The 17,464-nt window shown below is 38.3% G+C and overlaps 1 protein-coding gene across 6 annotated transcripts in view; it reads right to left on the bottom strand.

The window, feature by feature from the left end:
* MBNL3 (muscleblind like splicing regulator 3) overlaps positions 1 to 17,464 on the bottom strand; it is a 113,952-nt gene that overhangs the window by 31,710 nt on the left and 64,778 nt on the right. For 3 of the 6 annotated variants that reach the window (XM_012458773.2, XM_012458766.2, XM_012458774.2), the window contains one exon: positions 2,020 to 2,184. In XM_012458773.2, coding sequence (XP_012314196.2) covers positions 2,020 to 2,073 — 54 coding nt within the window. In that variant the 5' untranslated portion in view covers positions 2,074 to 2,184. The other 3 variants (XM_012458768.2, XM_012458770.2, XM_012458772.2) reach the window with 2 other exon arrangements.

Raw genomic sequence — 17,464 nt, 5'->3', positions numbered from 1 at the left:
GCTTTAAAATATATACAATTTTATTGGCTAATTATACCTCAGTAAAGCTGGGGAAAAAAATAAAAAACTGCCTTGCTTTATTCCCTGCTCATTCGCATTTTCTGTACTTACCAAGCACATTTACTTCTCTATGGTTTTGTTCATAACAATATTCAGTACCCAAAAGACTTTATCTTCCCTCTGACCTTAGAAGTAGGGAGAGACTGGGATACATCAGTACGTGAAAGCCCAGAGAAATAGTCTGTGCAAGGACTTCAACAATGTAAAGAATTACTGAGGGTCAAAGAGGAGCACTGAGGAGCTTACCTTCTAGGAACTAATTTACCAACATAATTAATCACCATTGAGTTCCAAGGCAAATCTTTTTGGTAAACTAATAGTACAGAACCTGAAATCTATTTATTTTACTTAAATCTGTCTAGACATTCTGGAAAAAGAGTATCATGGTACAAACCTTTAGTGATTCATCATTGCCTCTCCCACCTGTTTTTGCATTTATCCATAAAGATGTATTCATGAAAGTATGTCATATCCTTGAATTCTGAGAATCAACTTTATAACGAGATGGGCTTTACTGATAGCAGACTGTCCTACTCCCACATTTTCATTGCATCTAAATACTACATACATATTTCAGCTTTCAATATGTTCATCGTAGTCACTGATTAAGTGTGTAACAAATAAAGGTAACATAGGCTTTTCAAATTTATCCTGTTAATACTTTAAAGGAAGTAGGCCAGCTGGAATTAGAATGAGGCACCACTGAGTTAAATGTGAGGCTTGAAGAACTATAGCAGAAAAGGGACAGTTTTCAATTCCCCCGAAGAGATGTAAAAGCAAAATGGAAGTTTATATTTTAAGGCATAGGGACAAGAGTGAAGTTTCAATAAAACAATATGAACAGATATAGCTTAATTAATTTCTAAAGGATCCATTTAAACTCACGAGTCCACAAAAATAATAGATACTTGTCTAGAATGACACATAATCTTATTAACTTTTGCATAGGATAAGGGAAAGCCACCATCAAGATCATGAGAAATTGGGAAAAGCTGAGAAATGGTGATAGGGCAGAGAAGAGAGGGGAGCTAAAATTCAAATGAATGCACTGTGGTACCCTAAATCAGACATTGGAATAGAAGGATTACATTAATAGAAAACCTGGGGAAATCTGACTAAAGTCTGGAGTTTAGTTAATAGTAATGACATGCAATTCCAGTTTCTTGCTTCTGACAAATCTACCACAGTAATATAAGATGTTAACAGTGGGGACAACTGGGTGAAGGGTAATACAGGAACTCTTTATACTATTAATGCGTTTGCAACTTTTCTGTAAATATAACATTATTTCAAAATAGAAAGTTTATTTAAAAGCAACAACAGGCTGGGTGCAATGGCTCACACCTGTAATTCCAGCACTTTGGGAGGCTGAGACGGGTGGGTCACCTGAGGTCAGCAGTTCGAGACCAGCCTGGCCAACATGGTGAAACCCTGTGTCTACTAAAAATACACAAAAAAATTAGCTGGACGTGATGGCAGGCACCTGTAATACCACATACTTAGGAGGCTGAGGAGGGAGAATTGTTTGAACCCGGGAGGCAGAGGTTGCAGTGAGCCTAGATTGCACCATTGCACTCCAGCCTGGACAACAAGAGTGAAACTCTGTCTCAAAAAGAAAAAAAACAACAACAACAAAATCCCCATCAAACAAGAAAATCTGTTTGAATTAATGTCCTAGAATTCAAAGGTTTCCATGTAATAATAATAAAAACTCTTCTTATCTTAAAATATCCCTGCTCCTTTGTCCATATTCTCTTACAAACTGAACTCATGCATAAATGCAGCCAGGTTTTCAATGCAACACACCTGACTGCTCTCTTCATGTGCACAGCTCTGTAGTGTCAATGAACATATTAGTTTGTGTCCTAAATCCTGTTGCAACTAACTTCCTCAAGTCCCTGCCAGGTTAATCCACTGTAGATATTTACTGGCAATTTTCAAAAGATAGCTGTGACTTACAAGTGATGACATTTGAGCGTTCTGGAGCATAAGCTGCATCTGCTGGGCGAACATGGCTGCGGCAGTCTTCTGTTGAATCAGATTGTTACGCCCATTAATTTCCAGCTGCGTTTGTAAGTGTGGAGGAGGGTGAAGGTACTTGCAGTTCTCTCGAGTGCACCGACCCTAACAATGAAGAATAGGGAAAACATTTAATTAAAACTATACACAAATAGATAAATTTTGAACTCCATTATCTGGGGACGATCTAAGCTCCAAAACTCTTCTTCTTGAATCCATACAAGGCAAGAAACACCCTGAAATTCACTGACAGTCTGTTAATGAAATAATAAATCCCTATGCTTGGCAGCCATTTTGCTCTTTAGGTTCCAGAGATAATGGCCCTAGATCACTTGCATGATGGAGACCAAAGTGTATTTTGGATTCTCAGCAAAGTGAATGTTTTTTATTGATGTTAAGCACTTTCAAGACAGGATAGTATGTCAGTTCTGTGGAACCAAACATGCTTTTGGTGTCACCTAAATGCTGGCATGGCTGCTAATTATGATGTTTACTATGTAGCAGCAAAGGATGTCGCTGGACTAGTTGTTGATCGCATTGTCACAATGTGACCCATTACTGTGTTTTACTCATGAGCACTATACAAAGAAGCTAATGAGTCTCTCTTATTTGGATTACCAGGTCCACCATAAACCTTTTAAGGAAGCACAACTGCAAACAATTCTGTTTCCCACAGATGCTAAGATTCTTTACAGTACATGAGGTTACTGGGGGAGGGGGAGGTGGGGAGCAAAAGGGCAACATTTTTTTGGATGGAAGAGTGCAAGCTGCTAGGCCACCTGAATTCCCAAGAGAAAAATGAGTTTGTTCACCAAGTGTTTTCATTCAACACATGCTATGTGTCTTCCTTATTTATGATGCCTACATAGTTTATGCAATCACTTCTTCATTGTTTAGTTATCTTGTTATTAAAACATTCCTATAATTTCATTGAGAATCAAGACATGTCCTTCAAAACTTTTCTAGAGCTACCTATAATGCAAACCCAGATGTACTGCATCTGCTCTTTTTAAATATTAGATCACTAGGACAAGGTGGCTCTATTGTTTTAACTCCTCTGGCAAGAAGCTGAGTATAACTTAAAAGTCAGTGTGAGAAATTAAAAGACACCATTGTTTTCTGTGGAGCTCGTCTTTTTGTTTTTCCCAATGCTCAATTTACATTAAATTAAATTAGAATGATTTATAAAATCAAAAATCTTAGTTTTATGTACTTTTGTATTTCTATGCAAATCTTGGAGAAAGAATAATTTATTGGTAGTATGAGTTAAGAATCGTATTAACCTAATCCTCCTAAATTCTTAAAAGTAGCCTAGGAATAGCTGTGCAATTTCAACATATATAATGAGTGTAAGGAAAACCCTTTGTGTGCTCAATCACAGTAATAGGGCTCTTTTCCCCATAAACGTACCCCTGAGAGAAACCATTAGCTTCTTTTTACACCCACCAACGTGAAGCAAGACAGAAATTGACAAGGATCTTTAGTTCCTAGAGTCTCCACTCTCCATCTACAAAACTGAGGTGATCAGGCTCAGAATTAACAGCTGATGGAGGCAGTGACACTTGGTGACTTCCGCAGCCAAACATGCTAGTTTATGCTTCTACTTCAGGGTTTCTCTTCCTCTTCCCACACCCTAACATTAAAGATTTCCCCAAGGCCCAGTTCTAAATCCTCTTGCTCTCCTCTCTAACCTCTTTTCCCCGGAGAAACTAAGTTTTTTCAAAGTTCCAAATATTTCTACAATTGCTTGGATCTTAAATCTCTATCTCTACCCCTGACCTCTTTTCTGAATTTCAGTCCTTTTTATTATCAATTGCAGCTGCATTTGGAGACCCTGCCGCCTAACCGGGTCTAAATAACTTACTCCTGACCCTCCTTCTCCTTTGACTATTTTTCATCTTGCTGCATACTCCAGTTAGGGCCACCACTCAAATTCCTATGCATTGGGGTAGTTTGACAGCAGTAGTGAGAAAAGAAATTAGGCAGCTGCTGAGCAGCATTGCTTAAGGATTGCGGAGCCACCCAGATAGCTTGTTTAGACAAATAGCATACACAAGCATAGAACACAATTTGTAACTCCACTGCAAAAAAAAGCTATATAATGAAGAGTGTCTTTCATATTCAGGAATTCCAAACATTAGATAAGTTAAAGAAAAGAAAGAAAAAAGAATAATTGGAATTTCACCATTTGTTACAATTTAGTTTTAGTATCATCTACACTGAATGTAATCAGAGGGAGAAGAAGGGAGAGAGAGAACACACTGTATTTGGCACATTTCCTGCCAATATACCGATAAAGAAGTGAACATGCCTTTGTGCTTTTATATCCTTTTCATAAAGTAACTTATCTTAAGCTTTTTCTTAGAAAACAATGACAGTTTAGCAGAGCAAAAACAGTACACAGAAATAGAAAAAAGAATTACACTTTAAAAAATTATATCAAGTTGGGTTATAAAACTCAAGTACAGAATATAAGGCAGCATGAGATTTAAATAAACGTATTCATCTTAGTTATGAGATTTTACTCGATTTATAAAGCTTCTATTTTGAATGACAGAATCCATAATTTAATTCTATAACAATGCAAATGCATAGCAACATCACCTTACCAGAAACTGCTGTTTATGTTCAAGAAGGCTTATAAAATAAAATAAAAATCTGCATTCTCTATCCAAACAATAGATGAGGAGACCAGGTAATTTAATATCTATGTTATCTGTGGAATACAACATTTCAAAAGAAAACTATGCCCCTGTTTTTTTCGAAGACAACTTTAGAACTCAGGATAATATATTTATACGCACAACACTTGGTGATGATAAATCTCCTCTGCATAGTGTTCATTCTTCAAGAGGCCCAAACTTAATTATAGGCCAAAATACTTTAATTGGTGTTTGGGAGAAAACAAACTTGGCTTTTGACATCTGTTAACACTTGTTTTTTAATCCGTGGTATAGAATTAAGGCTTTGGTAAAGCATGTAAGTTTGAGATGGAGTGGGGATTAGGGAGGGACTGTCCCAGTCGAGTAGGTAATCATCTATTGTTTTTGTCCTTTGGAAAATCAATAACTCTGTACTAGGAAGGTTCCAATGATTTCCGTAGGCCACCTAAGCACTCTGAGTGGGCCACAAGGTACCCTGTCACACTGGGTCTATAACAGTTTGGTGTGATAGCCCAGCAGCCATGTTGGCTCTGAAAAATCACCCTTCAGGTTTCCCTAGCCAAGTCAGTGGTGTCCCAAGCCCTCCTTCTTCCAATCTAGACCCATAGGTTCAGAATTAGCACACACTAGTGCAAAGTATCAGGCTCTGTCTTAAATGGCTCTGTAAATGTACCTATGACAGTCGCCACCCTCTGGCAGAGCAGGCTATGTACTAAAACCAGCAGCTAAGGGGAGTCAAGACATGAAAATCAACTCTCTCCCCCTCCCATATACACTCAAGATTAAAGAAACGTTGAAGAGACTAGAGAGCAAGCTCATTTATGCTTGCCTCAATTTCCCTCCTTTTCCATTTCCTTTTGGGCTTAAAAAACATGTCATTCTCATCTGGTCTTTCACTGTGTTACTGAGTAAAGAAAATAGCAAAGTGATTCAATAGGAAAGCGATTATCTGCTGAAATAAGTGCTAGTACACCTATGAATCATATGAATCTTCCAGCTCCCCTTTCCCATCGACTGTCTTTTAAAAATGCACTCAAAAAGCAGCAAGCAGGGGGTGAAAATAGCCGATGACATTTCTGAAGTACATCTGCATCAAGAAGTTGATGACAGACAAAGGGAAACGTTGTAGAACATTTATAAAGCCTCCCAAATTCAATCTATTGCCTTTTTCCTGCATTCAGCCTTTTCTCAAATGAATACAAAGCCTTTGACTAAGAGAAAAATGTATAATTGTAGAGATTCAAATCCCACCTATGTCTAGGGAGTTATGAGAGTCAGGGTCTGTCAGACACAAGACTTCCCATGCACTGGGTGGTAGAAAAACCCTGGGACATGTACTTTATGTTCATGAGAGAAAGCCCTACCATACATCAGAATAAGAAAAGGAACCTGGGAGGCTGCAAATTACCCTTTGTCAGCCACAGTATCTTAAGAGAAACAGCTGTTTGCAGAATGACTTGCTTCGTCAAATACATATGGAGTTATACAGAAAAAAAAAACTCCTAAATATTCTCTCTCAAATACAATTATAACTGGATTACTTTTCAAATACATAATCTCACTGATCTGCTAAACTGCCAAGAGTTAAAAGTTAAATGTTAAATCAAGGAACCCAACAGATGATTTGTTCTATGAAGAAAAATGTTGTTATTCCATTTTAATCATCATGTATTAAATGAAAAATGTCTGACAATAGTGCCCCACTGTAACATACTTACATGCATAGACATGGCTTCTCAGACGAAGTAACACTGATTTCAGAATTACAAATCGTATGTACCAGTTTGGCTAGATCCTGCAAGCATCACAGATTTATTTATTTATTTATTTATTTATTTATTTATTTTTAATTTTACTTTAGGTGTATACTATATCCAGCATTTCTCCCCATGTTATCCCTCCCCGTCCTCCCCACCCCCGCTGCTCCTCCCCTACCCCCCCCCCCAACTGCCCCCAGTGTGCATCACAGATTTATTAAAGCTAGGAGAAACCTGAGTCAAGATCAACATACAATGAGTTATTAGCCAGATATCAGCATACTACTGGCAAATTTCCCACTTTCTTCCTTTTAGAATTCTGTCTTTACAAAAATGGATAATCTGCATCATTTTCTCCTCCAAGTATTGTATCATCTATAAATGTTGACATAAATGCACAACACGCAGACTTAAAATTCTGCATACAACTTTTAATTTAAATGTGAGATGCAGGCAAGAAATTTAGGGGAAAAACTCTTTAATAAACCATTTCCTAAATATAATGAAGGCAAAATTAATGAGGCTGAATGTCGATCCCCATGGAGAGGGCTAGCCAAGTACCCCCCACCATTGCAGCCAGCACTGTACCCAACTTCTTCATATTGTCCCAACTCTGTTTTCTTGACACACAGCCCACACACATATACACAGGGCAATGACGTTGGTGCAAACCAAATAACAAGTTTGAATAGGCGAGAAGCTGGGAGGAGAGCAGAATAATTTTCTTGCCTATCTGTCTCCAGAGAACTTTTACATTTTAATCTCCCAATGACAAAGGGAGTACTGGGCTCTACAATCACACTTTTGTTCTGAAATAGCCCACTAAGATAATTTGATTCCCAGGATGGAAACAGTTTATGGCTGAATCTGATTGTAGGGAACATCTTGTGCACCTTTATCTTACAGAGAATGTGAAGGCCAAAGGGATGAGGTGACTTGTCGTAATTCATAAGCAGCTCAGTAAGCACACAAGCCAAGTTTCCAGACTTTCACTACCCAATATGGATTCTCAGTTCAAATGGCTTTTCCTCTGTAAAGATTTTCCTGGAACCATCTCCCCACTCCTGCCCCCATTTATCTCTCCCTCCTTTGTGCTTCCAACTGCACCTTGTACTCAGTTTTATCATAGCTCTTATCGCAGTGTACATCGATAAATTGTTTACATGCTTGTCTCCTCTATTAGACTTTGAGCCAGTATAAAGGCAGAACTACATCTTCCTCTTCTTCAATCTCCAGAGATGTGTGTGTGCGCCTGATGAATAGTCACCCCTCCATACACGTTTGTTGAACTTCATGAGAATAATGTTATAGGGCATAACACTAAGTCTGCCTTAGAAGCCTAAGTGCTTCTCTTGCTATTTTCTTTCATAAGTTCTTTCTTCTTCCTCCAAGAAGAGAACAATAGTCAACATATGACTGAGGCTCCTCCTGGTTATCTGTTCCAAATGAACCGTTATTCTATTCAGGTCCTGAATATAGCTAGTTCCTAATTTATTTTTCCTATGAATATAGACCCTGAGGAATATGTGACCATCATGGCTGAAACATCCTGGTAATTTAGTGTAACTTAACCAAAAGTGACATGAATCCATGAGACCCACAGACACAAACTCTGGTCTGATTCCAAGGGGTCTCTGGCCACAAAGGCCCTCAGGATATAGGGCCCCACCGGACGAATAAAGGAGCCAGCAGCAGATCCATATCTAATCAGCACCTGGGCCTGCCCAGGAGGGCCCTGCATTTCCAGGGTCAGTTTAGAAAAAAACTGCGTTCTCCAACTGCCCCACCCCCATCCTGAATTTCTCTGAACAAGCCGCAAGTCAAATTCCCTGAAGCTACTAAGACAAAGGTGGCTTTAGGAAAATCACAGCAGGTGGGGCCTTCTTGTGGCTCTCTAATGCATATGCCTTCTTACAAGAAAAATGTCTGCGGCTTCCCTTCATGACCCACGCTTAGCTTCATTTACGTTAAACATTTATTTTCAAATGATCATGAGCTTGATCTTTTTCTTTGAAATTTTTTAAACAGCAAATAACAATAAAAATCCCAGAAGCTGTTAACAGTGAAAGCAAGCCTGCCTCACTAATACCTTAAATCTACTTCCTGCCCTCTCCCCCCTCACTTACACACTTCTTACCACGGCTCTCATCGAATACCGTCCATCCCTGTAGAAAAATATTAACTGAATGACTAGTCAATAATAAGCTCATCAAAAACGCATCATCTATTTACAAACCAGCCAACCAGAATAAAATTAAAACCCAAACACAACGAAGCACATTGGTACCAAATTATCAAAAGTCGGAAGGCATTCCTGATGCTAAGTATTCCTAGACGCTGTCTTTAGAGCAGCTGATAGCTGCCAACACAAAATGTCATCAGAAACGGAAAAATGGGAGAGAAAGAGTAATGGTACTCAATTTGTTACTCCAAGAAATGAAACACACGCAAAATCACATAACTTCAAAAAGGTCCTTCTACATGAACTTCATTAAGAAACAACATAAGGTGTTTCTGACTCATTAGTCAAATCTCCTGCTCCTAGAGTTCTTTACCTCTTTTTTCTGGACACCCCATCCATTCACTTGCCACAACGACTTAGAAGCCAGGGCAAAGAGGGTACCAGTTGCTTGCCCCCTTCGTTCCCCCGCTAGGGCTTCTGCTTAGGATCCTCTCTAGAGATGCCAGGTTTATCAAATAAAAACACAAGACTCCCAGGTAAATTTGAATTTCAGATAAACAGTGAATTTTTTTTTTTTTTAGTATAAGTATACCCCATACAAAATTTTATCTGGCAGCCCTCTCCCACTCTGTTCTACCTTGATGAGTTGAGCTCAATAAAGGCAAATCCTTGAAAACCCATTTTACCTCTTTACCTTAAGATTCTTAGCAGCCCTCTTCATGAAATCAGCCCAGGCTCTCTCAGGCTTTGATTTGCCCGGAGTAAAGCAGAAGGCATTCTCAGCCCCAGCTTACCTGATCAGCTGCAAGGAAATTTAAGGAAGTTGACTGTTGGAGACAGCAATTTTTGATCCATAGCTCCTCCCACCAAAAGCTTCACACGGCTCGCTACCCTGGCAGCCACTCCACCTTCCCACCCACTGGTGGCGCAACAGTATATTTAAATACCCTCGATGTCCACTGGAGCTCCCCCTTTAGGCTAGAATGAAGAGGGGGATGGTGTGTGACCAACACCTGCCTAACATGTAACTCCAAATTTACACATAGATTTTTGAGTATATGAAGTGTTACATAAAGATGAGACTTTTAAGATTTTTAAGGCTTTTAGCTGTGTGTGCAGATGTGAGGGGTGGTTAACCATTTTTTTTCCCTTCAGCCCTGCCTTCATAGAGGTTATGTGTGCATATAGAAACAGAATGCTAAGCAGTCAAAAAGTGCAGGAAAATGACCACTTAGCATTATGTTTCTATATGCACACATAAGCTCTATGAAGGTCCAGATTCAGAGCATGCAGATGAATAGCCATTATTTGCATAGATATATTTTTCAGTCAATCCTTGATTACTCACATTAAAAGAATGCAAAGTAGAGAGGTATGGCTAATTCTAATGAACCAAATAATATATTCGAGAAAAACGGCAATCCATAATAGCCTCACATTACAATCGTGAACATTTAAGCAATTGCTAGACACAGTCCTGAATTTATTTTTTCATTAAGAATGCAGACGCTTTCATTGGAATGATCAAAGATTAAGAATTAGTAAGGTCAGAAATAATAAAATTGTACTGCTCTGGGGAAGTTGATATGTTTATGGACATATCATAGAAACATGAAATAGTAAAGCTAGAGAGGCTCTTGGAGATCATTTAGTCCAGCATTTGCCAGAGTGTGTACCACAGACAACTAATCCCAAGAGAGGAACCTCAAACGCTGGGTTCACTGGTCAATCGAGTATAAGAAATGTCACTCTCTTGTATGCTGACTATACACAAGAGTATGATGAAGGCTCTCACATGTCCTAAAGTAAAGAAACCTGGTTACCTTTGTTAACCCAGCATTTCCCAATATTGTTTGACTCAGAAACCATGCCCCCATTTTTCATGATATTCCCGTTAACATCTCTCTTTAGTGTACCCTTAGGAAAATGCTGATCTAATCGAACTTCCTCATTCTATAGGTAAATAAACTAAACCTTAAACCAAATTGTATGGTGTTCTGCAGGTTAAGTTAGTTTTCCTTCATACTTTCATTTTGATTTCTCTCTTAAATAGAAAAATAGAGTGAACTCCCAAAAATTGGCTCTTCTGTTGAAATGACATTTTTGCCCATCCATGATCTCCCAAAAGCTAACAAGATGGATATTTTCCTATGATTGCAAAGTAACATCCCACAATCATCTTCCCAACACCCCTTTTCAAAGCTGTAAGTTTCATCAGATCTTTCCAAATGGTTGCCGTGGCTTTCTTCTTTTATTTGAAGGCTTTAGTCAAGCAACTTCTGAAGTAAGAACATCAAGCCTTCTCTGTCTAACTGGCTTTCCTACATTGTGACTTCTGCCCCCTGAAACCGTGCTAATTATTTTAGGCTTTCCATGACTTAAGGGTCTCAAGTGAGTTTTTGCTGTACTGAAACCTGGAAAGTCAGAAGGTATTGGGCAATCTCCTCAACTCCAAAGGGTTTTAGTTTTGCACTAACCTTAAACCTTGGGGTTTCCACTTGACAAAATTAAATTTCCTGTCTCTAAGTAAAATGAAAAGTTTCAAAGCAAAATTTAATTTGCGAAAATATCTTACAAATGTATATGAAGAATATATCGCGAGAAAGGCACTGATTATTGCTCAGAGTTAAACAATTTATCTTTGCTGGACTCAGTGTGCTGCTCAGAATGAATTAAATAATTATGCCTTTATAACCAGCCACATAGCTCTCCACTCAAACTTTATATAAAGGGTAGATATAGCTGTTGGTTTCCCTCTGCATTTTTAAATTAGGGGTACAGCGATGAAAATCAGTTTTTCTTTTGTTAAATATGAATCTTCTTTCAGATAAAGAAATGTAAAACATGGTACCAAAATGGTTGTTTACAGGGTGAATTAATCAGTGTGAAATTGTTTCAACCCCCAATGAAGCCAAATGTCTCCACTTTATAATAAGCAAAAATGGAATTTTCATGTAGAAAGTTTTTACTTGGTGACATGGACTGCCATTAAAATACTTTTGAGGCATGGATTAAGTTTATGTTTTGTTAGGGAAAACATATATTTCATCACCAAAAGTTCTATTGAAACCTTTGTGCTAACTTGTTATTAAAATTGCCGGCAAGTAGGCAACTGTTGGTGGGAATGTAAATTAGCACAGCCACTATAAAAAACAGTATGGAGGTTCTTCAAAAAACTAAAAATAGAACTATGATATGCTCCAGAAATCCCACTGCTGGGTATCTAACCTAAAGAAAGGAAAACAGTATTTCAGAGAGATGTACCCCCGTGTTTACTACAGCATTATTCACAATGGCCCAGATATGGAATCAATTTAAGTTTCCATCAACAGATGAATGGATAAAGAACATGTGGTACATTACACAATTGAATATTATTCAACCATAAAAAAGAACAAAATTCTGTCATTTGCAGCAGCATGATTGGAACTGGGGAACATTATGTTAAGTGAATACGACAGGCACAGAAAGATCAATACTGCACGTTCTCACTCATATGAGAGTTAAAAAAACAAACAAACAAAAAACTGAACTCATGGAGATAGAGAGTGGAATGATCATTGCCAGAGGCTATAAAGGGTAGTGAGAAGGGGTTTATAAAGAGGGGATGGTTACCGGGCACAAAACACAGTTAGATAGAAGGAATAAGTTCAAGTATTCAATAGCACAATAAGGTGACTATAGTTAATAACAATTCATTGTATATTTTTAAAAAACTAAAAGAGTAGGATTTGAATGTTCCTAATACAAAGAAATGATAAAGGTTTGACATGATGGATACCCCAATTACCCTGATTTGATCATTACACACTGTATGACTATATCAAAATATCACATGTATCCCATAAATATGCATAACTATTATGTTCCCATAATAATTATTAATTAAAAATAAAATACAACTGTATGTAGTTTAGAGTATCAGGCAAATTCCCAGAGAAAATTCCAAACTCTAAATGTATCGTGTATTTAAGTGGCATTTTTAGGCAAGTGATTCTTTTAAAAAGCATCTGAAAATTAGGCCAACTTACTGTTTGTTCTACAGACATGAAAACAAAGTATTGATACAAATGCTTTCTCTTCTAAAATAAAGATCTATTGTGCCTGTCCTGACTATCTACCAAGTATGTTAAGTTTCATCCAAAATGTGACTTTCATTTTGGATGAAATGTTTCAGAGATGTGAACACAATTGACAAAGCTCTAATGAAACTGCTGAGATTTCTTTCTTTCTTTTTTCTTTCTTTTCTTTCTTTCCTCTCTTTCCTCTTTCTTTCTTTCCTTTCTTTCTTTCTTCCTTTCTTCACTCTCTATTTCAGATATGTGCGTGTCTTAAAATATTCCTCTTCCAGTCTAATTTAGTAAATACAGCAACCTTAATGAAGCTCACTTCTGCTTCCAGTGAGCAGTTAATATTTAATGATGACGAAACTGTTCCCAGTATTTAAAGAACTAAACAAGGCCCTCCACAAACAATGTAACTAGAAATGGGGTTAAAGAAAATAGTGATAAAGGGAGGCTTTTTGCTTTAAAATAAATCAATGTTTCAACCATAAATGTCTCATGGCCTTACAGAGAAGAAGTTGAAATATGACCACTGCCAAAGGATGCACAGCTCCACATCCAAAGCAAGGAATAGAGAGTTAATTAGTTACCTTCAAAATCTATGAACTGTACTCCCTTAGTCAATTTAAACAGCTGAAACAAGACTTATTAGAAGAGTAGTACATGCCTAAAGATGTAGTGTTCATTAAAAATGTACATCCTCTATATTAAGCACGAAAGGATTTCTGGGGTCATTCAGGCCATGGTGATATTCTAGTCAGTGCCTTTTAATTAGTGGAATTCTTATTTTGGTGAGAAAAAAAAAATCTACTCTAGCTCAGTTGTACTTTCCCTCAAAAATCAAGATAAAATCAGAAAACATGTCTTTTTGAAAAAAACAAGTCAGTTTATATCTGTTAAATAAGGTAAATCAAATTTCATTCTCAAAGATTTTGACAAAATGGATAGAGTGAAAGAAATGAGGCAGTGTAAAACATCAGTGTGCTAATCTTTTTTTTTTTTGCGACGGAGTTTCGCTCGTTACCCAGGCTGGAGTGCAATGGCGCGATCTCGGCTCACCGCAACCTCCGCCTCCTGGGTTCAGGCAATTCTCCTGCCTCAGCCTCCTGAGTAGCTGGGATTACAGGCACGCGCCACCATGCTCGGCTAATTTTTTTTGTATTAGTAGAGACGGGGTTTCACCGGGTTGACCAGGATGGTCTCAATCTCTTGACCTCGTGATCCACCCGCCTCGACCTCCCAAAGTGCTGGGATTACAGGCGTGACAGAATAAATAAATAAACCATTCTCCATATCCAGTAACCGAGCCCTATGGACTCTACATCCTATCTCACATGTGAACCTTCTCTCAATACCAAACATAATCATCTCAATCCAGGAAGATTATTGCAACAACTTTCTCACATGTCTTCCTGCCTCCAACCAACTCTCAATTGGTTGCAGAGTAATCCTTGCAAAAGACAAATATGATCATGTCACTCACTCCCTGACCTAAAAACTTTTCGGTGACTTCTTTATTGTTCTTAGACTGCAGAACTTCGAACTTCCTGGCAAGGTAAAAAAGGTCCTTTATGACTTGGTTCCTGCATAACTCTACAGTCTCATCCATATTCTATAGCTCAACACCCGTTTAACATCACCCCTACCCTGGCCCAATCCTTGACTACTTTTTTTTTTTTTTTTTTTTTGAGACGGAGTTTCGCTCTTGTTACCCAGGCTGGAGTGCAATGGTGCGATCTCGGCTCACCGCAACCTCCGCCTCCTGGGTTCAGGCAATTCTCCTGCCTCAGCCTCCCGAGTAGCTGGGATTACAGGCACGTGCCACCATGCCCAGCTAATTTTTTGTGTTAGTAGAGACGGGGTTTCACCATGTTGACCAGGATGGTCTCAATCTCTTGACCTTGTGATCCACCCGCCTCGGCCTCCCAGAGTGCTGGGATTACAGGCTTGAGCCACCGCGCCCGGCCGTGTGCTAATCTTTTACATTCGTTTTCTACTAAAGATAACTGGAGTATTCACTTGGTTTTACATTGTTTCATGTTTTGCATTGACTTGGTATACTAGACTCTTGCATATAAAGTCAAATGACCTTTTTGATGTTAACTAATTCAGATCACTTATGCATAAGTTGCAGATATTATATATACAGCTTTAGCTCATGTTACATGGCATGAGACAATTGTTGATACACAGACACCAGGTTGAGGCTCCCATAAAATTATATTTTCTATTAATATCATGAAAGTAGTCATAAAAACAAAACTGATTTGAGAGATTTTTTAGAATACTGTAAACTGGTTTCCAGTTTTTCACGCCATGTCCACCTGAATATTAATGGCTAACTTTATTGTAGATTTTCCATGTGCCAGGCATTGTTCAAAGTGCTTTATATGCATTATCTCATTTAATCTTCACAATTGAGGAAACGGCACTAAGAAGTGAAGAAGCATGCCCAACCTGACATAACTAATAAGTAGCAGAGCTAGGATTTGAACCTATGTGTTCTGCAGTCCAGAGCTCACACTCCATCAGGATACTTTGCTTCATAATACTGTTGACAGTTCTAAATAGAGGAATGAACTGGTTCAAATATTTATACTGTCTGGCCCACCACTTTCCCTCTAAGATTATAACAAAGACTACATATCAACTGACTGTTAGGTATGTCCAGACACCAGTTAGTAGCCCAAATTTATGGCAAATTTATTTTGTTCAGAACCTAGCGATCTTGGATGACTTGAGAATGAATAAGACAAGGTAATTGAATGTTGGGTTTTTTTTTTTTTTTTTTAGATAGGGTCTCACTCTGTTGCCCGGGCTGGAGTAGTGGCACTATCACATCTCACTGTAACCTCAACCTTCCCAGGCTGAGGTAATCCTCCCACCTCAGCATCCTGAGTAGTACAGGTGCACACCACCATGCCCAGCTAATTTTTGTATTTTTTGTAAAGATAGGTTTCCCCATGTTGCACAGGCTGATCTGGAACTCCTGGGTTCAAGTGATCCACCTGCCTCCCAAAGTGATAGGGAGTATAGGCGTGGACCACTGCACCTGGCCCTGGGAAAATGTTAGAAACAGCCTTCCATAATTCCTGAAGCAGAACAATTAGCAAAACATGTTATCTCTTAACACAGTTTTTAGTAACTGTTTGCACAGTAGCATTTTGCTAGTTGGTTTGGGAGAAGCAATGTCCAATTATCAGGAATTGGGTCATGAGGACTTAAGCATAAACGGCCATGAACTGACAAAAGTAACAGTCCAGCAATATACCATGGAAACTGAGAACCAATGGAAGTAGGACTCAGTGAAAGAGGTGGTCTGTGCACTTCATGACTATCATCACTACCCTAAGAGAATAATCTTTTAAAAACACCATAGTGCCATTCAGAAGCAAGTTTACTCAGATGACAAGTGAGTGCTGTCGGCTTGACACTATCACAAAGCGGAGAAAGTCTCCAAATGATGAGAAAAGATCAACCTTAACACAAAATGGTACAAAATGTTCTTCTGAAGCATTTCATTCCCCCAAGGACAGAGGCAAACGAGAATGCACATGAACTGCACACATCACTTCACAAAAGACTACCCCACCGAAAGCTCAGTTTCAGTGGAGGTTTTAGTTAAATGACCGTAAAGTAGATATATTTTGAGATACTGCAAAGCGGAGGTGATGATCTGTGGGCTTAGGCACGAGGGTTTGACTTTTTCAGTGCTTTAAATGTACAAGTTATGTTTCTTTCCTTTCTTTTCTTTATTGTCAATTTATTTTTGGTTAAGTAAACATTATTCACAAAATAAAACTAAAGGGTTTCAAATACAAATTTTAATATGTGGCTGCATCATGTAAACATACCAATAAAATAAACACATCAATTCTAGTCTACGATTTATCATTCAGGTTTCTCCACAGCGTTTTAAAATGAAGTGTTCTAGATATTTTGATGATGATACTAGATAATCTGGCTGTTATATAAAAAGTGAGCTAGGCATGGTGGCTCATGCCTGTAATCCCAACACTTTGGGAGACTGAGGTAGAGAATTGCTTGAGCACAGGAGTTCGAGACCAGCCTAGGCAACATGGGGAAACCCTGTGTTTACTAAAAACAAGTAAAAAAAATTAGCTGGGCGTGGTGGCACATGCCTGCTGTCCTAGCTACTCAGGAGGCTGAGGTGAGAGGATCACCTGAGCCCAGGAGCTTGAGGCAGGATACAGTGAGCCATGATCCAACCCAGGCAACAGAGTGAGACCTTGTCTCAGAAAAAAAAAAAAGAGTGACTAGACAACTGAGCATGGAGAATCCAAAAGTGTACTTATACTTTTAAAGACAATATAATAGGGAAAATAATAACAACAACAAACAAATCCACTGTTCTAAGAATCAACTGTTTTGGAAGCAGGTAACAGGCTGTTCATACTCTGACCTCTAATGTATCTGTTCCCAAAGAAGAAATGAATTTAAGAAGTTTTAATAGGAATACAGTGTTTTATTAGAAAGAGTGCTAAGCTGAGATTCTAGTGCCCTGAATTCTAACTACTTTTAGATCATCGGTAAATTATTTTCCAATTGTGTTAACTTCTCTAGAAATAATTCCTGCCCCTACATGCTTCCTACATGCTTTGAAAGGAAAAAGGAACAAAGCAAAATTTAGTATGTTTTGAAAGAAAAATCAGTACAAAATGTCAAAAATATATTTTTCTTTATTAGTTCTTTACAATA

This window comes from Aotus nancymaae, unplaced genomic scaffold, assembly GCF_030222135.1.
Source record: "Aotus nancymaae isolate 86718 unplaced genomic scaffold, 86718_ANA_hifiasm-v0.15.2.pri h1tg000004l, whole genome shotgun sequence".
NCBI lineage: Eukaryota > Metazoa > Chordata > Mammalia > Primates > Aotidae > Aotus > Aotus nancymaae.
Note: the sequence above shows the minus strand (reverse complement) of the source record. Positions and strands in the feature narration are given on the sequence as shown.